This window comes from Lagenorhynchus albirostris, chromosome 13, assembly GCF_949774975.1.
Source record: "Lagenorhynchus albirostris chromosome 13, mLagAlb1.1, whole genome shotgun sequence".
Taxonomy (NCBI): Eukaryota; Metazoa; Chordata; class Mammalia; order Artiodactyla; family Delphinidae; genus Lagenorhynchus; species Lagenorhynchus albirostris.
The window spans coordinates 8,745,874-8,768,976 of record NC_083107.1 but is presented as its reverse complement, the minus strand read 5'-3'; the positions used below and the strand labels follow the sequence as shown (position 1 = coordinate 8,768,976).

The window sequence follows — 23,103 nt, the reverse complement described above, 5'->3', positions numbered from 1 at the left end:
TCTAACAGGTTTTTGGTAGAATCTTTAGGATTTTATGCATATAAGATCTTATTGTTTGCAAACAGAGATAATTTTCTTTCTTTCCAGTTTAAGTGCCTTTTATTTTTTTCTTTGCCTAATTTCTCTGACTAGAGCTTCTTGTACTTGGTTGAACAGAAGTGGTGAAAGTGGGCATACTTGCCTTGTTCCTCATCTTAAAGGAAATGCTTTCAGTTTTCATCATTGAGTGTGACATTTGCTGTGGGTTTTCCAGATATGGCTTGTACTATGTCAAGGTAGTTTCCTTTGAAAGTCTTAGTCTAGTAACTGATGCATGTGTTTCTTCAGAGATGGCTTCTGGAGATTTATTTTCTTTCTTTAAATGAATATTTCCTCGTTTCTTTGTATGCCTTGTGATCACTGAAAATTTGGCATTTGAAAAAATAGTTGCATCTCCAATATTTGTAGACCAATATGGAAGACCTTTGCTACTTTATGGGCCCTTGAGGTTTTTTTCTTTTTTGAGGTTAGAGAAACATTGTGTTTAATGGTAAAGCTTAGCACACTCCCGCACCAGGCATGGCCTGGAGTCCAAGCAGCAGGGGTGGGTAGGAGACCTCCATGGAGCCTCACATGGTGAAATTCATGAGGAAGACGACCATCAGATAGAAGAGCCACATAGCCTCAGATAGGGCAAAGCCCAGAATGGCATAGGAGAAGAGCTGCTGCTTCAGAGACGGGTTCTTGGCATAGCCAGTGATCAAGCTGCCAAACGCTCTTCCAGTACCGGCCCCTGAACCAAGCACACCAACTGTGGTGGCCGCTGTGTCAGTGTCCTGGGAGACCACACTGGTCTGGAACTCCCGCCCGGCCACCTGAAGTGGGACACTGCTGTAGGAAGGCTGTTCACATGGGATCTCTGGCCTCCTCAGGAAGGAGGCAGACCCAGGCCTGATCAGGCCCCTGGTACAAGAGTGGATCACAGCAGGAGGAATGAGTAGTGCCCCGCTGGTCTGCTTTTTTTCTGTCTCCCGGCTTTAGCTCTAGGACTCTGGGCCGTTGAGTTTTGTGGTCGTCCCTGGGTAGAGGCTGAAGATATTATCAGATGTTTTCTATGCATGTGTTCTGTCTGGGCTTGTGTGTGTGCTTTTTAAAACTTTCTTCTCTATCCACAGCTGATTTCAAATGTCTTAATTTTGCAAAGAGCCTCACTCCAACTTCTTCTCAGAGCCTTAGATGCTCTGTTTATTTTTCTATTATTTTTGAGAAATTTTATTACTTGTAACGCCTTTCCCCCAAGCACCTGCATGTGTGCAGTTCCTCTGCGGTTGTCACATATCATGGCGCCCACTACTGTCTTCTGTGGCCTCTGCCAGTCTGAAATCCAGATTATGCCACCATTCCCTTTTTGAGCTCCAAGTCAGGTGAGATAGAAGCCAGTCTCTGGGTTAGTCTACAGATCAAAATGTTGCCAACAAGTTATTCTCTGCTCCTTCTGTCCTGAGGAATGGAACTGGGAATCAGGCCACTTCATTCTGATCACACTGTGCTATACTGGGTGGGATAAGTGTGAGTAGAAATGCTGTGAAATTTCCTACCATTCTGAATGTGATTTTTTCTTGATGGGGCATTTGCTTGGTTGCTGTAGATCTTTGACTGGTTTCCAGAGCTCCTGTAAAGTTATTTTAGTCCGTCTGTAGTGTTTTGTTGAATGTTACCCCTCAGGAAAAAAGGCCTGGAGCTTCACCATCCACCATCACTCCTGGTGAAGAGCTTTTAGATACAACACAAAAAGCAGTCCATGGAAGAAAAAATTGATAAGTTAAACCTTCTTAAAATGAAAAGCTTCTTCTCTGAGAAAGACACTGTTAAGAGAATTGAGAGACAAGCCACAGCTCAGGAGAAAATACTTATAAAACACATATCTGATAAAGGACAGGTATCCGAATTATATAAAGAATTCTTAACAATAAGAAAACAAACAACCCAGTTTAAAAGTGGGCAAAATATCTGCTCCGACAGCTCACCAATGAATATGTCAAAGAATCACAAGAAATGATGTTCAGTATCATTTGTCATTAGGGAATTGCAAATTAAAACAACACTGAGATACTGCTAACGACTATTAGAATAGATAAAAGTCACAGAACTGACAATATCAATTGCTGGCAAGGGTGCAGAGGAGACGGAACCCTTGTTCACTGCTGTGGGAATGCAAAATGGTGCAGGCAGTTTGGAGACAATTCGGCAACTTCTTGCCATGCAACCCGGCAAATTGTGCTCCTAGGTGTTTACCCAAGTGACTTGAAAAATCTATGTACACAAAAATCTGTGCATAAAGGTTTATAGCAGCTTTGTTCCTAATCAACCCAAACTGGAAGCAATCAAGGTGTAATTCGATAGGTGAAAGTATAAACAAACTTTGGTCTATCTAAACGGTGGAACATTACTCAAATAAAAAGAAATGAGCTATCAGGCCATGAAAAGACATAGTTTACTCCTAAGTGCATGTTCCTAACCAAAAGAAACCAGTGTGAAAAGGCTACATACTGTATTATTTGCATCGCACGACATCCTGGAAAAGGCAAAACTATAGTTAAAAGATCAGTGGTTTGCAGGTGTTTGGGGTGGAAGGTGGGAGGGTTGAATAAATGAAGCACAGAGGGTTTTTTTAGGGTGTTGAAAATATTCTGTATGATACTGTAATTGTGGATATGTGACACTATGCATTTGTCAGAACCTATAGAACTTTGCAGCACAAAGAATGAACCTTACTGAAATAGATAGCTAGTGGGAAGCAGCTGCATAGCACAGGGAGATCAGTTTGGTGCTTTGTGACCACTTAGAGGGGTGGATAGGGAGGGTGGGAGGGAGACGCAAGAGGGATCCGTAGAGCTGATTCACTTTGTTACACAGGAGCAACTAACACAACAGTGTAAAGCAATTATACTCCAATAAAGATGTTAAAAAATATTAGGAGAAAAAAAGAAGAAACTTACTGTACAAAAATTAAAAAAAAATCATTTAGGAAGATCCCAGGATGGAATGAAAAATATGACAAAACAATCTAGCTTATTACAGATGCATGAAACAACCTCATTGAAGGGGATAGGGGAAAAGTTGCTGACCTAAATAACTTTGGAAACGAGTGTAGTTTGTACGACCAAAAGCAAAAGAAACTGCATATCAGCGCTCTACTCTAGTTGATAAAGTTGTTTCCCATATGAGTTCAGGTTAGCAATTCTGATACTGTATACTGGAAGTGAATAATGGATAGCAGATGGTGGGGTCCAGTTTTCTCGTTGTTGGAGTGGGAGTTTACACATACACAAAGGGAGGAAGCTACGATGTTCCATATCATAATTAATTAGAGACATTAGTATGACTCATGTTTAGCTTAACATAGATAGTTAAATATAGAAATAATTATAGATATGTATATATACAGGAGTTAGTATGCACATGTATATTTTCTTGCCTTGTCAGCTGAGAGGGCCTAGAAGCAATGATCCTCTGGTAGCAACAAGCATACCTCGCACTCAGATCTTGGTTTCCAATGCCATTCTCCAATAAAAGGAACTGGGGTCCTTGGAGAAATCACTGATTAGGGCAGAAAATATATAAGATCAGACTGGAGACTATTGTAGTGCCAGAAAATAAGGAAGTGCTCAGACGACCCCTGCCAAAAAAACCCACGCTGATGGGAGTGTGCAACAGGGCACAGAACCAATGGAAAGAGTTCCCAGTGGCCAAAGCTGAAACATTTTTGCACAATAAAATAAAGTAATACTGGATTATAACCCAAAGCATAAAGTAAAATTCCATGAGTATATACTGATACAAATAAATAATTGACTAAATAAATGAATAAATAAATAAATGGAAGAGAAGAGACAGAACTCCCAGGCAGAGGAATTCCAAATAATTTATGTAGATATTCCGTCCCCAAGGAGGTAGAGCACAACTCCCACTTCTTAAGTCTGAGCTGTAGATAGTGACTTCATTCCAAAGACTGCAGCATGAAAACGAGGAATAAAAGAGTACAGATGGTTCCTGACATACAACGGTTTGACTTACGATTTTTCTACTTTATGATGGTGCAAAAATGATACATATTCAGTAGAAACTGTACTTTGAATTTTGATGTTTTCCTGGCTAGCAGTATTTGGTACAATACTCCTTCATGATGCTGGGCCGTGGCAGTGAGCCTCAGCTCCCAGTCAGCTGTGTGATCACAAGGGTAGAAAACAGACACACTTAGAATCATTCTGTGTCCAGACAACTACCCTGGTTTTCATTTTCAGTACAGTATTCAATAAATTACATATCTCATTCAACACTTTATTGTAAAATAGGCTTGTGTTAGGTGATTTTGCCCAACTGTACGCTAATGTAAGTTTTCTGAGTGTGTTTAATATAGGTTAGGCTAAGCTACGATGTTCGGGAGGTGAGGTGCGTCAAATGTATTTTCGACATGATATTTTCAACTTATGATCTGTTTATCAGGATGTTACCCCATCATAAGTTGAAGAAGATCTGTAACTTTTATAGTGGAGAAACCTGACAGACACTGCCTCAACCAGGATGACGGCCAAGATCAACAGTGATAAGGGATGTTAATAGTATATACACTTCATATAACGTAATGAAAATGTCAGTATACCTCTGTAGTGTTCCTCCCAAGAACACATAACCCCAGTCTAATCATGAGAAAAACATCAGAAGAATCCAAATTGAGGGACATTCTATAAAATGCCTGACCAGTATTCACAAAATTGTCAAGGTCATAAAAAACAAGGAAAGTCAGGGAACGTGTCACAGCCAAGAGAAACCTAAGGACACGTGATGACTACATGTAATATGGAATCCTGGATGGCATCCTGGAACAGATAAAGGACGCTGGGTAAAATCTAAGGAAATAAGAATGAAATATGGACTTTAGTTAATAATAATAATGTCTCAATATTGGTTCCTTAATTATACCAATAATTATAATTACCATACTAATGTAAGATATAAATGATGTAAGATATAAATACTGGGGTGTATGGCAGCTCTCAGTACTATCTTTGCAGTATCTGGAACAGGCACCATTTACTTATAATGTTTTTGGCCTCACCTCATTTGTTTTTCCCCGCCTCCTCTGAGATAGGACGGTCCTGTATTCATGTTGGGCAACCAAGGCGAAGAGAGCAGTAGTGAGTGTGGCAAATGTTCACTGCAGAGCTGGGTTTGAAATCCAGTCCAGACCAACTCCACACTCCCTGTACCCACTGTATATTCCACTTCTCAATGCCCTTCAGCCAGAGACCACCAGGAGCATACTTGTACAATTTGAGCATATGCTTTGTTGACGAGGGAGAATACACTCCATCGTGAACCTTGTGTTCCAGCAATAGTGTGTGAAAAAGAACCTATTACAGGACTTGACCTCTGAGTAGGTCATTGGAGGGTATGTCTATGATTTGGAGGTTTGCTGCAGATTCAGTGCTGTTAGAATGTTGTCAAATTAGGAATGAAAGTGGGGACCTTACTACCAACCTTACAGAAATAGAAAGCAATATAAGAGAATACTATGAATATCTGTATGTCAACAAATTAGATAACCTAGATGAAATGGATAAATTCATAGAAACACATAAACTACCAAATTGACTCAAGAAGAAGTAGACATTCTGAATAGACTTCTAACAAGTAAAGAGATTGAAGACTTCCAACAAAGAAAAGCCCTGGTCCAACTAGCTTCACTGATGATTCTACTAAATATTCAAAGAAAAACTAACACATTCTTTTTTAAAAAATTAATTTACTTTTATTGGAGTATAGTTGCTTTACAATGTTGTGTTAGTTTCTACTGTACAGCAAAGTGAATCAGCTATACGTATACATATATTTTTTTTTGGATTTCCTTTTTTGGATTTCCTTTCCATTTAGGTCACCACAGAGCATTGAGTAGAGTTCCCTGTGCTATACAGTAGGTTCTCATTAGTAATCTATTTTATACATAGTATCAGTAGTGTATATATGTCAATCGCCATTTCCCAATTCATCCCACCCCACCCCTTCGTTCTCTATGTCTGTGTCACTATTTCAGCTTTGCAAATAAGATCATCTATACCATTTTTTTAGATTACACCTATATGTGTTAGTATATGATATTTGTTTTTCTCTTTCTGACTTACTTCACTCTGTATGACAGTCTCTAGGTCCATCCACATCTCTACAAATGACCCAATTTTGTTCCTTTTAATGGCTGAGTAATATTCCATTGTATATATGTACCGCATCTTCTTTATCCATTCCTCTGTTGATGGACATTTAGGTTGGTTCCATGTCCTGGCTATTGTAAATAATGCTACAGTGAACACTGGGGTGCATGTGCCTTTTTTTTAAAGTTTTAATTTTTTAATTAAAAATTATTTATTTTTGGCTGCTTTGGGTCTTCGTTGCTGCACATGGGCTTTCTCTAGTTGCGGCGAGTGGGGGCTACTCTTCGTTGTGGTGCATGGGCTTCACATTGCGGTGGCTTCTCTTGTTGCGGAGCACGGGCTCTAGGTGCGTGGGCTTCAGTAGTTGTGGCACGTGGGCTCCGTAGTTGTGGCTCACGGGCTCTAGAGCGCAAGCTCAGTAGTTGTGGCGCATGGGCTTAGTTGCTCCAGAGCATGTGGGATTTTCCCGGACCAGGGCTGAAACCTGTGTCCCCTGCATTGGCAGGTGGATTCTTAACCATTGTGCCACCAGGGAATTCCCGTGCATGTGGTGTTGTTGTTGTTGTTGTTGTTTGCGGTACGTGGGCCTCTCACTGTTGTGGCCTCTCCCGTTGCGGAGCATAGGCTCCTGACGCGCAGGCTCAGCGGCCATGGCTCACGGGCCCAGCCGCTCCACGGCATGTGGGATCCTCTCGGACCGGGGCATGAACCCGTGTCCCCTGCATCGGCAGGCGGACTCCCAACCACTGTGCCACCAGGGAAGCCCCGTGTGTCTTCTTGAATGAAGGTTTTCTCAGGGTATATGCCCAGCAGTGGGATTGCTTGGTCATATGGTAGTTCTATTTTTAGTTTTTAAAGGAACCTCCATACTCTTCTCCATAGTGGCTGTATCAATTTACATTCCCACCAACAGTGCAAGAGGGTTCCCTTTTCTCCACACCCTCTGCAGCATTTATTGTTTGTAGATTTTTTTTTTTGATGATGGCCATTCTGATCGTGTGAGGTGATACCTCATTGTAGTTTTGATTTACATTTCTCTAATAATTAGTGATGTTGAGCATCTTTTTGTGCCTCTTGGCCATCTGTATGTCTTCTTTGGAGAAATGTCTCTTTAGGTCTTCTGGCCATTTTATGATTGGGGTGTTTGTTTTTTTGATATTGAGCTGCATGAACTGTTTGTATATTTTGGAGATTAATCCTGTCAGTTGCTTCGTTTGCAAATATTTTCTCCCATTCTGAGGGTTGTCTTTTTGTCTTGTTTATGGTTTCCTTTGCTGTGCAAAAGCTTTTAGGTTTAATTAGCTCCCATTTGTTAAAAACTAACATTCTTTTAAAACTTTCAAAAAAGAGAAAAGAGTACTTAACTCATTCTTTGAGACCACTATTACCCTGAAACCAAAGCCAAAGACATCACAAGAAAAGAAAACTGTAGACCAATATCCCTTATTAATATAGGTGCAAAAATCCTCAAAACAAACAAAAAACATAGCAAACCAATCCAGCAGTATATTAAAAGGATTATACATTATGACCAAGTGAGATATATTCCAGGGATGCAAGGTTGATTCAACATACAAAATCTATCAGTGTAATACACCACATCAACAGAATAAAGAAAGAAATCCACATGATCATTTTAATAGATGAAAAGCATTTGACAAAAATCCAGCACCTTTCATGATAGAAACATTCAACAAACTATGAGTAGAAAGGAACTTCCTCTGACAAAGAACATCTATGAAAAATCCACAGTTCACATCATACTTAATGGTTTAAGACTGAAACCTGGGACTTCCCTGGTGGTCCAGTGGGTAAGACTCCGCGCTCCCAATACAGGGGGCCCAGGTTTGATCCCGCCCCTGCATGCCACAATGAAGATCCCATGTGCCGCAACTAAGACCCGGCACAGCCTAAATAAATACTGAAAACTTTCCTCCTAATATCAGTATCAAGACAATGATGTATAGTCTTGCCACTTTTATTCTACATTGGACAGGACTTACTAGCCAGATAAATTAGGCAAGAAAAAGAAATGAAAGTTTCCGAATTGGAAACACGCACACACACACACACACACACAAATACAAATACACACACCTTTGAGAGATAATAAACCAGTTCAGCAAACTTCCAGGATACAGATTAACACACAAAACTTTGTTGTACTTCTACACAATGACAATGAACAAGCCAAAAAGGAAATGAAGAAAATATTGGGTTGGTCAAAAGGTTTGTTTGTTTTTTTCCGTAAGATGCCTGTAGTAGCACTTAGTTGTCTTTAACTTCATTCGAAACAATTTTGTTAGATTGTATGTGACAGCTGTCATATCAATGTGCATTTAAAACAAGATATCAAAATTGGTGAATTTTTGTGTAGCTATTTTAATATTGAAGCTGGAAGAAAAACAACATTTTCAGCATATTATGCGTTATTATTTCAAGAAAGGTAAAAATGCAACTGAAACACAAAAAAAGATTTGTGCAGTGTATGGAGAAGGTGCTGTGACTGATTGAATGTGTCCAAAGTGGTTTGTGAAGTTTTGTGCTGGAGATTTCTCGCTGGATGATGCTCCAGTCGGGTAGACCAGTTGAAGTTGATAGCGGATCACATCGAGACATTGATTGAAAACAGTCAACGTTATACCATGCGAGAGATAGCGGACATGCTCAAAATATCCAAATCAAGCAGTGAAAATCGTTTGCACCAGCTTGGTTATGTTAATCACTTTGATGTTGGGTTCCACATAAGTGAAAGAAACCTTCTTGACCGTATTTCTACATGTGATTCTCTACTTAAATGTAATGAAAATATTCTGTTTTTGAAACAAATTGTGACGGGTGATGAAAAGTGGATACTTACTGTACAATAATGTGCAACGGAAGAGATCGTGGGGCAAGTGAAATGAACCACCAGCAACCACACCAAAGGCCGGTCTTCATCCAAAGAAAGTGATGTTGAGTATATGGTGAGGTTGGAAAGGACTCTATTATGAGCTCCTTCTGGAAAACCACCACTCCCATTAGACCAACTGAAAGCAGCACTCGATGAAAAGGGTCCAGAATTAGTCAACAGAAAATGCATAATCTTCCATCAGGATAACGCAAGACCACATGTTTCTTTGATGACCAGGCAAAAACTGTTGCAGCTCGTCTGGGAAGTTCTGATTCTTCTGCCATATTCACCAGACATTGCACCTTTGTATTTCCATTTATTTCGGTCTTTACAGAATTCTCTTAATGGAAAAAATTTCAGTTCCCTGGAAGACTGTAAAAGGCACCTGGAACAGTTCTTTGCTCAAAAAGATAAAAAGTTTTGGGAAGATGGAATTATGAAGTTGCCTGAAAAATGGTAGAAGGTAGTAGAACAAAAGGGTGAATATGTTGTTCAATAAAGTTCTTGGTGAAATGAAAAATATGTCTTTTATTTTTACTTAAAAACCGAAGGCACTTTTTGGCCCACCCAAACTTATCCTGTGCATATAACCCGAATGTGTCTGCAATTACTGTACCCAGTATAACTATCTGTGTTAATTATGACTTACAACAGTAATCAACTTGTCCTTTTTTCTTTAGACATGAGACTTCTAGACAGAAGTATAAAAACTGTCAAATATCTTATGAGTACTCATATTACTTTAAAATTTTGAGATGGCAAAAATATATTATCATCCAAAATCATTTGCATATTTTGTTACTCAACTGATATTTTAAGAAATAAGGGTAAATTAAAATTCTTTTTGTACCAGTTTTCTCTTTTCAAAAACTGTAACAAATATTTAAAGATTAATTTAGGTCTAAGGTTTTAAAGTTAACAATCTGGACATTAAAATTTTGTTAACATATTGTCTTCATGAATTGTAGTAATGTAATATAAATACTATTTATAAAGGTGTAAAAATTTATAATATATTTATATTTTTATATACGTTGTATTTAAATAAAATAATGGATATCTTTTAAAGCTATATATATAGCTTTTAAATTCAACCTTGGCCTAGTACAAAGCAAACTCTTGGGCTAACCAGTTTTTCACTGGAAATTGTTAGGCTGAATCCCGTCAAAGCTTCAGGTTTGGTTGGTGAGTATGTTGCCTCTCAAATACCTGCCCTAAGAGTTATCTGGAAAACCCAGGTAACAGCAGAAACCTGTTTGTATTTTTTTTCCCTTTTCCAGGTGTATGGTGTTTCTCAAGCCTGCAGATGAGGGTCCTGTGGGGTGAAAGCAGGAAGGCGTTTGGGAGTTTCAGGTGATTCTTCCAAAGGAGCGAGTTTAGGATCTCTGAGATCATCTGACTGAGGTAAAGTCTGCCAACAAAATCTTTTATTTTGTAAATGAGGGTTTATATGAAGCTCAGCTGTTCAGTGGCTTTGTCACCTTATGAACTGCTTTGGTGTACAAAGAAAATCCCAAGCCTTAAATTTATGTCTCGACTTTGCAACTGCACACAGGAGCCCCTGCTAGTGAGACTGTACAAGGCCCAGGTCTGCCATGAGGCCGACGCGCCGGAGCTCTGAGTGGACAGGAAGCTGGTGTCCCAAGTCTCAGGCAGAGCATAGGCTGGGAAAGCGATGGGGCTGGCTCTGCTGAGCTTTGCTGCAAAGCAGAGAAAAGGTCAGACTTAAAATCTCTCTGTACGATGCTTCAACTAAACCACTCTGAGCTGGACAGGTGGATTTCTTCATCGTGTAACTGACCTCAAACAGAACATTTATGTTTGGCGTCTCTGGTTACCCAGCAAAGACTGGCTTTATAGATTGGAAAAAGGAGGATGAGTAAAGGCAGCTGGAGCAGGCAACACTTTCTGAGAGATTAAACCAAACTGCCCATGGAACTTGCCTGGTATCTGTATGGTCTCTACAGGCACCACTTGCAGAAGCTGTGGGAGTTTTGAAATTGGAAAAGGGTCAACATGCTTCTTTTAAGATGTGTGAACTTTTTTCTATCAAGGGCACTTTTTTTTTAATATAAATTTATTTATTTTTGGCTGCGTTGGGTCTTTGTTGCTGTGTGCAGGCTTTCTCTAGTTGCGGCGAGCGGGGGCTACTCTTTGTTGCAGTGCGTGGGCTTCTCATTGCGGTGGCTTCTCTTGTTGTGGAGCATGGGCTCTAGGCGCGTGGGCTTCAGTAGTTGTGGCACGTGGGCTCAGTAGTTGTGGCTCACGGGCTCTAGAGTGCAGGCTCAGTAGTTGTGGCGCATGGGCTTAGCTGCTCCGTGGCATGTGGGATCTTCCTGGACTAGGGCTTGAACCCGTGTCCCCTGCATTGGCAGGTGGATTCTTAACCAGTGTGCCACCAGGGAAGTCCCTATCAAGGGCCTTTAGGGACTACTATGGAAATAATCAGAACTTAATTAGACCACAGTGCTTCTAGCCACGGTAAGTCCAACTCCACAGGATAAGGCAATGACAGAATGATTTACTTTGGTGTGAGAGAATCTAAATACATGCATCTTGTGTGTAAAAAAAAAAAAAAAAAAAGACACAACAATTCAAGGCTTTTGAAAAAAGCATCATTTATTTCAAAGTACAACACAAAGTTGTATTTTTAAGAAATACACATTCAATCTTGTATCTCAAGACTTGGCTATGTGCATTTCAGTTTATCTTTAAAATAAATTCAGGTATACAAATGTTACATACCTCAAGTACAAACAGCACAGAAAATGTGTATGGTCTCAACCGAATGTTTTTACATTCATTCACTGTTCTTAAAGTTGCCTTACATTTCTGTAATCTGCTTTTAAACCGAGACAGCCTTATTTTAAAAAAATACTCTATTTTTCAGCACAAAGTCCTCATACGTTTTTAAAATTAGATCTTGGTGCATAATATTGTGAAATTATTAAAAACCAAACTTGGTAATTTAATAAAATTGTCACATGCCAGGACTTCTGAATCAACTCAAGTTATTTCCTTAGCTGTAATGTCAAATTTGTGTTCATACAGATAAAGAAAGAATGGAAGAAGACAAGTGGTGGAAACTTGATAACAGTTAAGGTTTTCAGATGTACAGGTCTTATTAGAGTTTGTGGCTGAGTCCAGACTTTTCTCTAAAAGCACAACAGCAAATCTCATATTATCATAATTGCAAGAAAGATCTGAAAGAAGCGAGTGGTACAAGCCTGCCCTGCTTGAGTCTGTTTTGCAAAGATGAGGGTGGGGATTGGGAAGCTCTAGCGGTAAGAAAGAGCCTTAAAAAGATGTCTCGAAAATGGGCACATCATGATGTAGACGAGGGGCCCCCACTTTTTTCGTTTTCTTTTTGCCTAATTTCAATTCTCATGAGGGAAGTGCGAATTGGACCAGGGGTCGGAGCTCCTCCTTCCGATGGTGGGGCTCCATATCCGCCACGGGTTGTAGGTCTGGCCCAGGTCGTCGGCGGGGCTGGCGGCGGAGGGTGTGTGAGGAGCGGAGGGGCTTTCGGGGCCCATGAGGCCGATGCTCGGCAGCGCGTTGGCAGGGCTGGTGAAGGGGAGGGTGCTGTGCAGGCTGCTGGACCAGATCGAGCTGCTGAACGGAGTGGAGGACCACAGGCTGCTGGTGTTGCCGAGGATCTGCTGACGAAACACAACACAACGGGGAGCGTCAGGCTCGAGGGAGGCAGACAGGTGGTAAAGCGGCGACGGTTATGCTAAGGATGGGCTAGACCGCACGGTTCTTTCACTTTAGTTATTTTAAAACAGATGTTTTATACACGAAGCCACCTCAGAGTCTGGGCGCACGGTTCTGATGTTTTAAAGAAAGGGTGGCGAGCCACAGCCGGGAGGCCGAGTCCAGCCGCCCGCTTCTGTGGCCTCAGCGGTGTGCTTAGGAGCTGGCCCTGCCACCTGTGCACCCAGGGAGGAGCTGGACAGGCTGCACCAGAAATAACGGCCTGCAAAGTCTCAACAGGTACCGACCCCGTTTTTTTTCTTCTTAACATCTTTATTGGAGTATAATTGCTTTACAATGGTGTGTTAGTTTCTGCTGTATAACAAAGTGAATCAGCTATACGTATACAAATGTCCCCATATCCCCTCCCTCTTGCATCTCTCTCCCACCCCTCTAGGTGGTCACAAAGCACTGAGCTGATCTCCCTGTGCTATGCGGCTGCTTCCCACTAGCCATCCACTTTACAGTTGGTAGTGTATATACGTCCCTGCTGCTCTCTCACTTCATCCCAGCTTCCCCCTTCCCCTCCCTGTGACTGACCCCGTTTCAAAGAATGGTTAAGATGACTGTAAAACTGAGGACAGAATGATTACAAGTGAAGACAAACTCTGGAATCTATGAAGCTAAAATATCTACCATTAAACCGTGCACATCTAATCAATTTAGTTTTCCTGAGGATGAAGAAGTCATCACAGTGGGGTCATATTTGTCTGTCACGATTTTATAAAAGCCGAAACCAGTGATCATTTTCCCTGGTAAGAGCACGATCTCTGCAGAACAACTTAGCTGAGAGCAAACAGATGCTCTAGACAAGCTCCAGCCGAGACACGGCGCTGCTCGGGACCAGGCACGCGCCGAGCTCCGGCACTGTCTGACTCTGGAGGTGGTGGGACCTGAGACGGGCCACCGGCCACCCCGCGGTCTAATTCAGTCGGGAGAGGCTGAAGTGAGAGGATTCACACGTCAACCCCCAGCTGCTCAGCTGTTCCTCCCGTAACTAACTGCTTGACCGTCACGGCTCTGAAGAGTGATGGTCACTTTGGCAGAAATGAAGACACAGCAGCAGAGGTGGTGAAAGCGCTAACCCACGCCTTCCGAGCTGCTGTTTGTCATTTATATCTGTCAGCACCACCCAAGGGACAGCGACGGCAGTGATGACGTGTGAGCGGGCGGGGCCCAAGCCCAGTACTCACTGTGGCCGTGTGGGTCGGGGAACCGGAACTGGCTGGCCAAGAAGGGCTGGGCTCGGTCGCTGGAGAGTCCCAGAGGTATGAGGGGCCACTGCTCAGCTCGTTCCAGCTCCTCTGTGAGGCCTGATTGCACGATCGCGATAACCCGAGCTTGCTGAAAACTTCTGGAGGTGAGGAAGCAAAGGCAAGTCCGTGCTGGATCTGGCCGTGCTCCCCCGGGCAGGTGGGGCGTCCCCTCAGGGGTCTGCATCCCACCGCTGCTCACCTGGAGCCATCCCACCCCCTCCATCAGCTCCCACCACATTCGGGGAAAACAGGGTGCGAGGTGCTGTTCTCCAGACCCCAGCACGCCGTCTGAATACCTCACCCACACCTATCACTGGACGGTCAAGTGCAAACATCACGATCACAGCTAATGTGAAATTCACACAGTTGCCCCTAATTCTGGACAGCAAGAAAAATAAAGAGCCCCAGCGTGGCCAGGAGTCACATCTCAGACGCAGAATCCTTTCTTGCAGCTCTTAAGTCAGTTCTGCGCAACACGAGCCAGCTGGGACCCGCAGAGCATCGAGCAGACCACCGCACCTACGGGCTGGGGTGCCGAGCGGACAGAGGACCCGTCTAAGGGCCTCTCGCTGGGCCTCCTCACACCGGGGCAGCTGTGCCATACCCCGTCCAGGAGAGCACAGACACCCACTTCCCTGAAGGCGGCCCATCTGCTGCCGCCTGACTGCACTGATACAGGGAAACGCATCCTTTAAAAATGTCCACTAAACGACCATCGTACTTTCCTCCACACATGAAAGTGGACCTTATCCTCCCTCCGTCCTTGTCCACAGGCTCATTAGTCATGGGTCTACTGTTAAACACTCACCACCAGTTAGGTTAAAAGAGTTTCCAAAGGCCGAGAACGAATTGAGGGGTGTGAAGTCAGGGCTGCTGGGGTTGCTGACAGGACTCCACAAACCCGAGCTGAATGTTACAAGAGGAAAATGCAACACACAAAAATGTGATGGTTAGTGGAGACAGATCCCTCACGCACGGCTTCACACACAGGAGGCGCTGCTTCAGCTGGGGGCTCACGTATTACAGGCAGAAGTGGGGACTGGAAACACCTTCCATAACACAAAGGAGGGAGGCACGGAGGAGTTCAGAGCCCAGGCTACCCTGTCGTGAGCTGACGGCCTGGCTCAGCGGAAGTGTCATGCAGAGAAAAGAGGCGTTTCTTCCTTGTTTCCCTTTTGGTAATGGAAGATTTATTAAAAAATTATTTCAAATCTAGGATTAATTTCCTTTTAGTGTCAAGCAGGTAAAACTGGGACTCTACTTACTGACAGTTATAATCTTATTGTCATGGTTATTTATCTGGGAAAATGAACCGAGGCAGTCGCTGCATGCCACCAGGCCACTGCGGTTGCTCTGGGTCAAAGAAGTGGCCTGTCCAATAATTTATAATAAACTGCCTAGAATTTGTTCCGTGTCCTTCCTCTCGAGTGCGTTTTTGTTCTTCTACTTCTAATGATCGGATCACATCCTTTTCACAACAACCATGATAACGGAGAAGGATCAGAAGAGACTCAGAAGGCAGAACACAAGTCTGTCTCCCTCTCTGCTGGGCCGGAACATGTCGCGGCCCCTCCTCCCGTCAGGGAGCCAGGTGGGAGCACGCACTCGCACTCGGGGCTCTGCCCCACCCAACAGAGAGGCTCCTGACCGCCTCCGACAAACACCTGCTTGTCACCTAGGGGCAAACGCCTCGAAACACACATACGATAGAAGATGCTAAACTGGCCTGGGAAACCCTCCTGCCCTCCCCTGGTAAGAAGGGTCAAACGTACCTGTCTGAGCCATCGCTGTCAACAGGAGTGTGTGACACGCCAAGGCTGCTGGAAAAGTCTGTTTTGCTTGAAGAAACCTTAGCAAAGCCGTTCCCACCTGTAACAATGGGCTCCGAGTCAATCAAAGCAGCCAGGTACCTCCAGGCCGCAGGTACCTCCACCAGGCCCGAGGCCCAGCGGTGCCCGGCCTCCCAGTGCCAAGCCGCTCACCTGGGCTCTTGTCGTACCCGGCCGTGACTGCAGCAAACGTGGGGTTGCCGTTCTGGCCCGGGAGCGAGGCTGCTTTTGTCAGTTTGTGTTTGCTTCCGTTTGAATGCTTCGTTTTAGAGTCGCTTGACGGAAGAAGCAAGGAGAGAACCGCTCAGTCCTTGTGGGTAATGCCCCCAATGGAGGCCCACCAGGCACGTGTCCCAGGGCCTGCGAGGGAGCCGGGGACGGCCCTGGGCCGCCCACAGGGCCTGGCCAGGCCTCAGGAAATGCTCTGTGGCCTGAGGCTGTGTAGCCTGGAGGGACGGGGTGGGAGGGGAAGGAATGTGGGAGAAAGGTAAAATTCCAGGTGCGGGAGAGAGGCGGGGGCCGGGAAAGGAGGCAGCCCCGTCCTGGAGGGAATGCCGGGCAGCTGGATGGAGCGGAGCGTGCGGGCAGGTGAGCAGCCCCCGTGCGAGGGCCCCGGCGGCCAGTGCCCACCAGGCCCGGGGCCTCCCGCCTCTTCCCACACGGGCAGGGTGGCCGTGGGCCGGGCCGGGTGCCGCCGCGTGTGCGGGAACAGGCGGCCCCTGCTCCAGTGTCATCACCATGGGGGTCACTGTCACTGCCTGGAGAAGCCCTCCCTGCTCGGCTCTGACCTCCTCCAGGTCCCGCCACAGCTCAGAGGGAACGACCCGCAGACCCACTTCCTTGCCCACAGCGCAGCTGCTGTGGGTCTTCAGTCCTCGCTGAGTGTGCTCCTGGCTCCTGGCCTAGAGCGTGACCCTGGTGCCCCTCGGCACGGGTGACGGGTGGGAAGGCGGCGCTGCGGGGAGGGCGCTGAGCCCGCCGAGAGAAGAGGCGAGAAGGGACGGCCGTCTGCGGCACCGAGGATTCCCACCCGCGGGGTGCAGTGCCGGCTTAGCGCGGCACGGGCGGGGGCTGCGGGCCTACCTGCCGGGGCTGCCGTTGACGATGCTGCTGTAGCTGCCCCGGGACGTGAACGGGCAGGGAGCGGCGGGCGGTGACGGGGAGCTGGGCGGCGGCGAGGTCTGGCGTTGTTTTAGGAAGACGTCTGCGTTGAGGGTTTGCAGAGAGAGTTTATAAAGACTATCGGTAGCTGGAAGTTAAAAACAAAGGGTCTCAATGTGATACTTGGATTTTTACCCTTCAGTTTCGGTTACTTCTGGCATTCTAGCTGGTACTATGCAGTACTCAAGTGCTTCTAACAAGAAAAACCTACAGCTGTCATACGTGTTCTGTTTAAAGAAAAAAAGGGAAGTCATGTCTCTGCATTCTGGGCCTTTCCCGGAATCACCGTTGTGACCCACCTCCCGGCTGCGTTCTGCAGGCCCTGCCGGAGGGCGCAGTCCTCTCCCTCCCACACCTCAGGCTGGGAGGAGGCCTCTCCACGCCCCTCAGGGACGGGCAGGTGGAGGCTCTGCCAGGACCTGAAAGCCTCTGATCGTCCACACAGGTCCAAACTGCGCAGGTGCGGCCCCAGGAGAACACCCCCAGCTCCTCCAGGATGACCCCCACACTCCGTGGGCCCACCTGGTGCGGTCCCGGTCCCTGGTTTACAAGGATAGGAACTCCTACTATATTCCTGCTGCCCTTTAAGGCACAGCTGTTTTAAAAATTTAAAACAGAAAAACTTTCAGTGTCACAAAAGAATACTGATTCTGCACTCACCGAATGGAAACACACAACTTGTATCAGAAAAAGGTACCACCTCGCACATCTATGGTGCGCACCGCCAAACAAAGCACCCTTCTCTTCGAAGGCGGAGCTGTCCCGTCTCCGGAGCTGCACCCGCCCCGTGACTCTCCCTGCCCCTCCCCCACGGTCCTGGCCCCTATCCACCGACCCGTCTCCACCCACCCCGCTCTCACCCTTGCTTACGTGGAGAACCCCTTCTTCACCTGCTCCGGGGTGTGCTGACCTGATGCCCACACCCTCTCCCTGCAGGACACCCCTCGGGCTTGTGTCGGTGCTGAGGCCCGCACGGCTTGCGTTTACTTCACTGCCCCAGACAACCCCATGGAGCCGGCTCCCTGGCACATGGTATTTATTTATTTACATGGTATTTACTCCCTGCGCTGGAGCGCACCTTCCTCTGTGCAGGAACCACCCCGATCCCAGGGTACAAGCTGAGGACCAGTGTCCAGCTGAAACCTCAGAGGGGACCCAAGGCCTCGAGGGCATCAGCCGGGGCACCGGGACGACCCAGAGACTTGTTCTTGAATGACCAGGGGTTTTGGATTGTCTCTCTCATCTCAGGCAAAAATACAGTACTATAAGGCACCAGAAAGTTCCACAGCAATTACGGGGCTGCAGGTTCTAACCCAGGGAGCATCTCTTTCCCGTATGTATTTACAAAGGTGCGTGTTTAACGCACACCTCACCCGAGTTTCCGAGTTCCTCGCCCTCATTCAACTCACCACCCCCTCTTCTCTAAGCCTCCTTCACCTCAAACCTGGTGCGCAACCCTCATCTTCCCTTTGGCACAAATGGGCCAAACGGAGGCCGTTCTGACACCTCGGTGAGTGTAGACAAATCAGCCCTTAGGGACTGACCCCCAAGCCCTGCCACCAGGCCCTCAACTGTGCTGCTCTCTGTCATCTTCTGTTCCAGGTCTTAAATTTCTAGAGGGCGAGGACCTCCACCCTCTTCTAGGAGACGGTGCTACTTTCACAATTTCCTGCAGGCCTGACCGGAGAAACGAGGTCAAGAGGCTAGTGAGAGAACTAACATAGGTTTATGGAAAAGATGTGGGTAAACTGGGAATAGACTGCATTTTTACAAAAAGCAGTTACAGTGTAAATGTATGAGAAACTAGTCAGGTAAAGGGCTGCTGAGCTGACGCTTTCAGGAGGCAGTACTTTGGGTGATTCACTGCTCTACGCAGATCCTTCCATCCCCTACACTCTGACTAGCCCTCTGGATCGTCTGCCGGTTTCTCTGGGGTAAATACTCCCACCGCGGCCGATTAAGCTGCAACACTTTAACGACCAGCAGACTGTTGAACAGCAGCTTTTGCTGGCTGCTGCGAGCTGGCTCTGGCAGACTAGACACTGGGTCTCCTTCTAAAGCAATACGTGCCCCGGCCACCCCCACCGCGGTTCTCCGGCCCAGAGCTGGGTGGGCTGTGGGTGCGGAGAGCCCGTGGTCTCCAGGTCACCATACTTACAGCTGCCGGGCTTGTGAACGGGCACGGAATCCCACTCTGGCGGTGGAGAGTCTTTTTCACCTTCTGAGCTACTGGTGTTGCCTAGTTCTTGACTATTTGGGAGGAATTTTGCTAGGGCAGGTGGCCTGTTATCCACTAACTTATTTGTACCTGTACAGAATTCAGAAAAGAAGGCTGTTATGGAGGATAATTCCTTTCTTTCGGGCCAATTTCAAAGAACCCATTCTCTTCTAATGAGAATGAGAACCCAACCGTAGCCGTCCTATGACTGGTAACTACTGATTACTGCCAACTCACCACTACCAACACAACGAATCATTAGGGCATCTGTATGATGAAAAATGAAAATACCTTTTGTTTTCTGGGAATTTCGTGGTTTGGATCCACTTGTCAATGTAGTTGGAAGAGGAATCTTGGTTGGGAGATTTCGACGTTGTTTACTTTCCAAAGGGGCGGTATATGGTAGCTCTAAAGAACTGAAAGACAATCACAGGTGGAACATTCAAACGCAGCCCTTTGTTTCAGAGCAGAGAGGAGGAGTCACTGATCCCTCTACAGTTTCAACACCTTCTTTTACTCATTTGGCCTCCGGAGGCGTTATCAACCCACAGTCCCGAGGGCTGGCCGCGTTCCAAGCACCTCCAGTACTGTTCAGGAGACTCGCACTTGCAGATTTATCCTCTGCTATTCGGAGTGCGGGCGAGGAACTGAGGTGCATTGTTTAATAGTATGTAATGGGTGGGAACACCTGCGTCAGAGAAGGTGTCTGAAGCTGTTGGCACAGACTAGCCACTCAGGAGGTACTAAGTGCAGGCATCCCGCTGCTGAGTGAGTCTCACCCGGCAGCTAGACCGCCTGTGCGGCTCCGGAATATGGAGACTCTGAAGGGTCTCCGACTTAGAAATGCCAAAGGTTCTGCTACTCAAAGCCTTGAACGCATTTTTCTCGCGAACGCTGTGTACTGACCAGGGCTAAGCTCCTGGGTGACCTACAGAACCCCGAGAGCCCAGGGCAGAATGGCAGGGCTGCTTTACTTGCCTAAGGTGTAGGCTGAGTCGGGGAGATGAATATTCTTTATTCTTGAACTCAGGGTTCATCTTAGACAAAGACTTAAATACTATTTTTATTAATCTATTTAGAGTATATTTCTTCTAAAATATTTAGAGGTAAGCGTAACATAACAAACATATATAAAAAGGACAATGAATTGGCTCTGACCTTCCTGTCGGCAAGGCAAAGTGGGCGGCAGCTGGGCTATTTTGAGTTTCCACAGCCTGATGAAGAAAACGTTAAAATGTGCCGAGAGAAGCCATCTCTAGGAGAAATGAACTGGGGAGATGGCCCACGTAAAGTAGCCTGGTGAACAATGGAAATGCATGGACCCTAAAAACCTTTTTTACAAAGCTGCTTCTGTGCCGCCCACCAAGATCAAGTCGCAGGCTTGGGAGGCCTCTGACAGGAACTGGGCTGACACAGTCCAGGAAAAGGACGTCTTCCCGGGGAACGGTGGGACACAGCTGACAGAACCCAGCGGCCCCTGATGAGAATTCCAAAAATCATACGCGTCTCCACTGGGCTCCTGGTGACGGCTGCAAAGCTGTCAGTTTAAGGCTGAGCCAATAGCTTGCTTTTCATCGAAAATATTACAAAGTTTACCGGTCGACACAGATGTTCTTAAAACGGGTACGTGTCTGGCATTTTCCACTGTAGCGCACGTCCTGCCCCAGCCTGAGTGCCCCAGCCCTCAGGCGTGTGATTCCCACATGCCGCTCTGCCCCCAGCCCCACCCTTCAGGTTCCTCCTCCTACCGCTGCCCCTCCAAGTTCGCACTCCCTGGGGGGCGGCCAATTTCTGCTGGGCTCGGGGCCAGGCACAGACCACACTGGTCCACACCAGAGTGCAAAGGTCAGAACGGGTCAGGCTTTCCAGATCCAACGGCACCACCAGCACCAGCACCACCCCCCCCCCCACCCTGCAAAGAAGGTAAGCAGATGACAAAACAGTATGTGAAGCATGACTTCATAAACAGATAAATTTTTTTTAAATGTATAGCTTTTTTTTTTAACATCTTTATTGGAGTATAATTGCTTTACAATGGTGTGTTAGTTTCTGCTTTATAACAAAGTGAATCAGTTATACATGTACATATGTTCCCATATCTCTTCCCTCTCGTGTCTCCCTCCCTCCCACCCCTCTAGGTGGTCACAAAGCACCGAGCTGATCTCCCTGTGCTATGCACGTTTGGTAGTGTGTATATGTCCACGCCACTCTCTCACTGTCATGGCTTACCCTTCCCCCTCCCCGTATCCTCAAGTCCGTTCTCCGGTAGGTCTGTGACACAGATGAATTTTAACAGAGGCTCTTTACAAACATTTTATAAGGTAGGAGGTCAAAGGTCGTTTTCATTCTTTTGTTTCTTTATATTTCACAATTTTTCTATAATAAAGTGTTAGTATATTTGGAATTAGTGTAAGAGCTAGCCAAAAATTCGAAGGGTTCGGTTAAGCCACATAAGTAGAATTTTCGGTGGGATAACAAACTGACGTGAAAAAATCCACCGTTTACGGGCGAGACTATTAACGCTGCAGTTTTAGAAATCGTCTGCCCTTCTGCTTCTGACTGACAGGGTTATTTAAAAACGCCACCTTTTAAAAAACAAAGGCTCCCCGGACAGAGACACCCAGACCTCTGGTAGTGGTGGTGGTGGAGCTGGGTGGGTGTGAACTGTTTGTAAGCAAGTCGTTTATAAGTGTGGGGCTGGGGACTGTCTATACAAAACTTCACTCTGCACCACTGTGGAGTTGGTTGGTTTTTAAGGAAAGAGGTGCCAGACAACTGCTTTACTTTTGCTGACTCATCCTTTCCTAAGTTAGACCAGATGAGCTCCACCAAGAAGCCTTTTTTAAGGCTTCTGAATAAAAGGGATAAGGGCCAACTTAATTTAGGTGATTCCTTGGAAGAGAGAAGAACAGAAAGCTAGCTGGGATGCTGACGCACGCTCCTGAGTGTAATACTCGGTCCACGCCCCCGTCTGGGGGAAGAGGGGAGGCAGAGAGCTGAGGGCAAGGTGAGGGCTTTCCCAGAGCTGAGGGCCTGGAGGCCGGTGTGTGCACTGTGGCACCCACGGCCCTGAGCCGAGTGCACTGCTCAAGCAGACTCTGGCAGAGGGTACAATGATTCTATAACATGTTTTGCTTATTTTAGATGATTACATTTAAGTTATGTAAACATACATTGATAACAGAAAACAAAAGAATCAATGGATAGCTGGTATCCTAAACCAGGGAGCCCTGCGCCTTTCCTGGTCTCCTGAAGTCCTTTTAGTGTCCGACATCTCTCACTCCCTGGCATCTCTGATCTAAAATACAGTCTCCTGGAGGTCTACAGACCCACTTCTACAGCGTATAAGCTGGAAAAAAAGGGGAGACCAGATCTCTGCCCTGTAACCCTCTGCCCCACAAATCCTAGTGGTTGTTTTGAAGTCAACTCTTCGGAGTTAGGGAGGATGGGGCTACACAGGCAAAGACCACGTGGGAGCCATTCCTCTGGCTTACTACCACTTACTTATAGGAAAATGAATTCTTCAGCATTTAAGGATTTGGGTCTTCTGGCCTGGAGGTGATATAATATAATGTTCCAACAACACTGATAATATTTAAAGACTAATCTTTGATAAAGCGAATGTGAGCTAAACCCACAGATTTTACTATTAGAACATCAGCTTTTCGGCCAACTGATATATAAATGCTTTTTCCACACCAGGTAAATCTTCCAAAAGAAAGTCATAATATACGCCTTATTAATATCTCTTTTTTTAAAAGTGTGCACCTATTTCCTTCAGATACGTGGAATCACATATAAC

At 45.9% G+C, this 23,103-nt stretch overlaps 2 protein-coding genes across 3 annotated transcripts in view; both read right to left on the bottom strand.

Moving 5' to 3' along the window:
* Positions 1-522: 522 nt before the first annotated feature.
* Positions 523-1,321, bottom strand: LOC132531900 (ATP synthase F(0) complex subunit C1, mitochondrial-like). The gene is made up of 2 exons (XM_060170004.1): positions 1,259-1,321; positions 523-1,007 (listed from the first exon to the last, which is right to left on the bottom strand). Exons 1-2 carry the CDS (start codon positions 1,319-1,321, stop codon positions 609-611), a joined length of 462 nt encoding a protein of 153 aa, XP_060025987.1. The 3' UTR covers positions 523-608.
* A 10,353-nt stretch (positions 1,322-11,674) lies between these two features.
* The window catches only part of TMEM131 (transmembrane protein 131), a 192,215-nt gene continuing 180,786 nt past the window's right edge, over positions 11,675-23,103 (bottom strand). For both annotated transcript variants that reach the window (XM_060170052.1, XM_060170053.1), the window contains 8 exons: positions 19,593-19,717; positions 19,242-19,391; positions 17,006-17,171; positions 16,076-16,197; positions 15,866-15,962; positions 14,902-14,999; positions 14,031-14,191; positions 11,675-12,743 (listed from right to left, as the gene is read on the bottom strand). In XM_060170052.1, coding sequence (XP_060026035.1) covers positions 12,459-12,743; positions 14,031-14,191; positions 14,902-14,999; positions 15,866-15,962; positions 16,076-16,197; positions 17,006-17,171; positions 19,242-19,391; positions 19,593-19,717 — 1,204 coding nt within the window. In that variant the 3' untranslated portion in view covers positions 11,675-12,458. The remainder of the gene's footprint in view (positions 12,744-14,030; positions 14,192-14,901; positions 15,000-15,865; positions 15,963-16,075; positions 16,198-17,005; positions 17,172-19,241; positions 19,392-19,592; positions 19,718-23,103) is intronic.

Excerpts from the sequence above, each read along its gene's own strand:
- LOC132531900 (XM_060170004.1), bottom strand. The coding sequence starts at position 1,321 with ATGATATGTGACAACCGCAGAGGAACTGCACACATGCAGGTGCTTGGG. Across the intron at positions 1,008-1,258 it reads TTGGGGGAAAGGCGTTACAA|ACAGAAAAAAAGCAGACCAG; the intron begins GTAATAAAATTT and ends TAAAGCCGGGAG.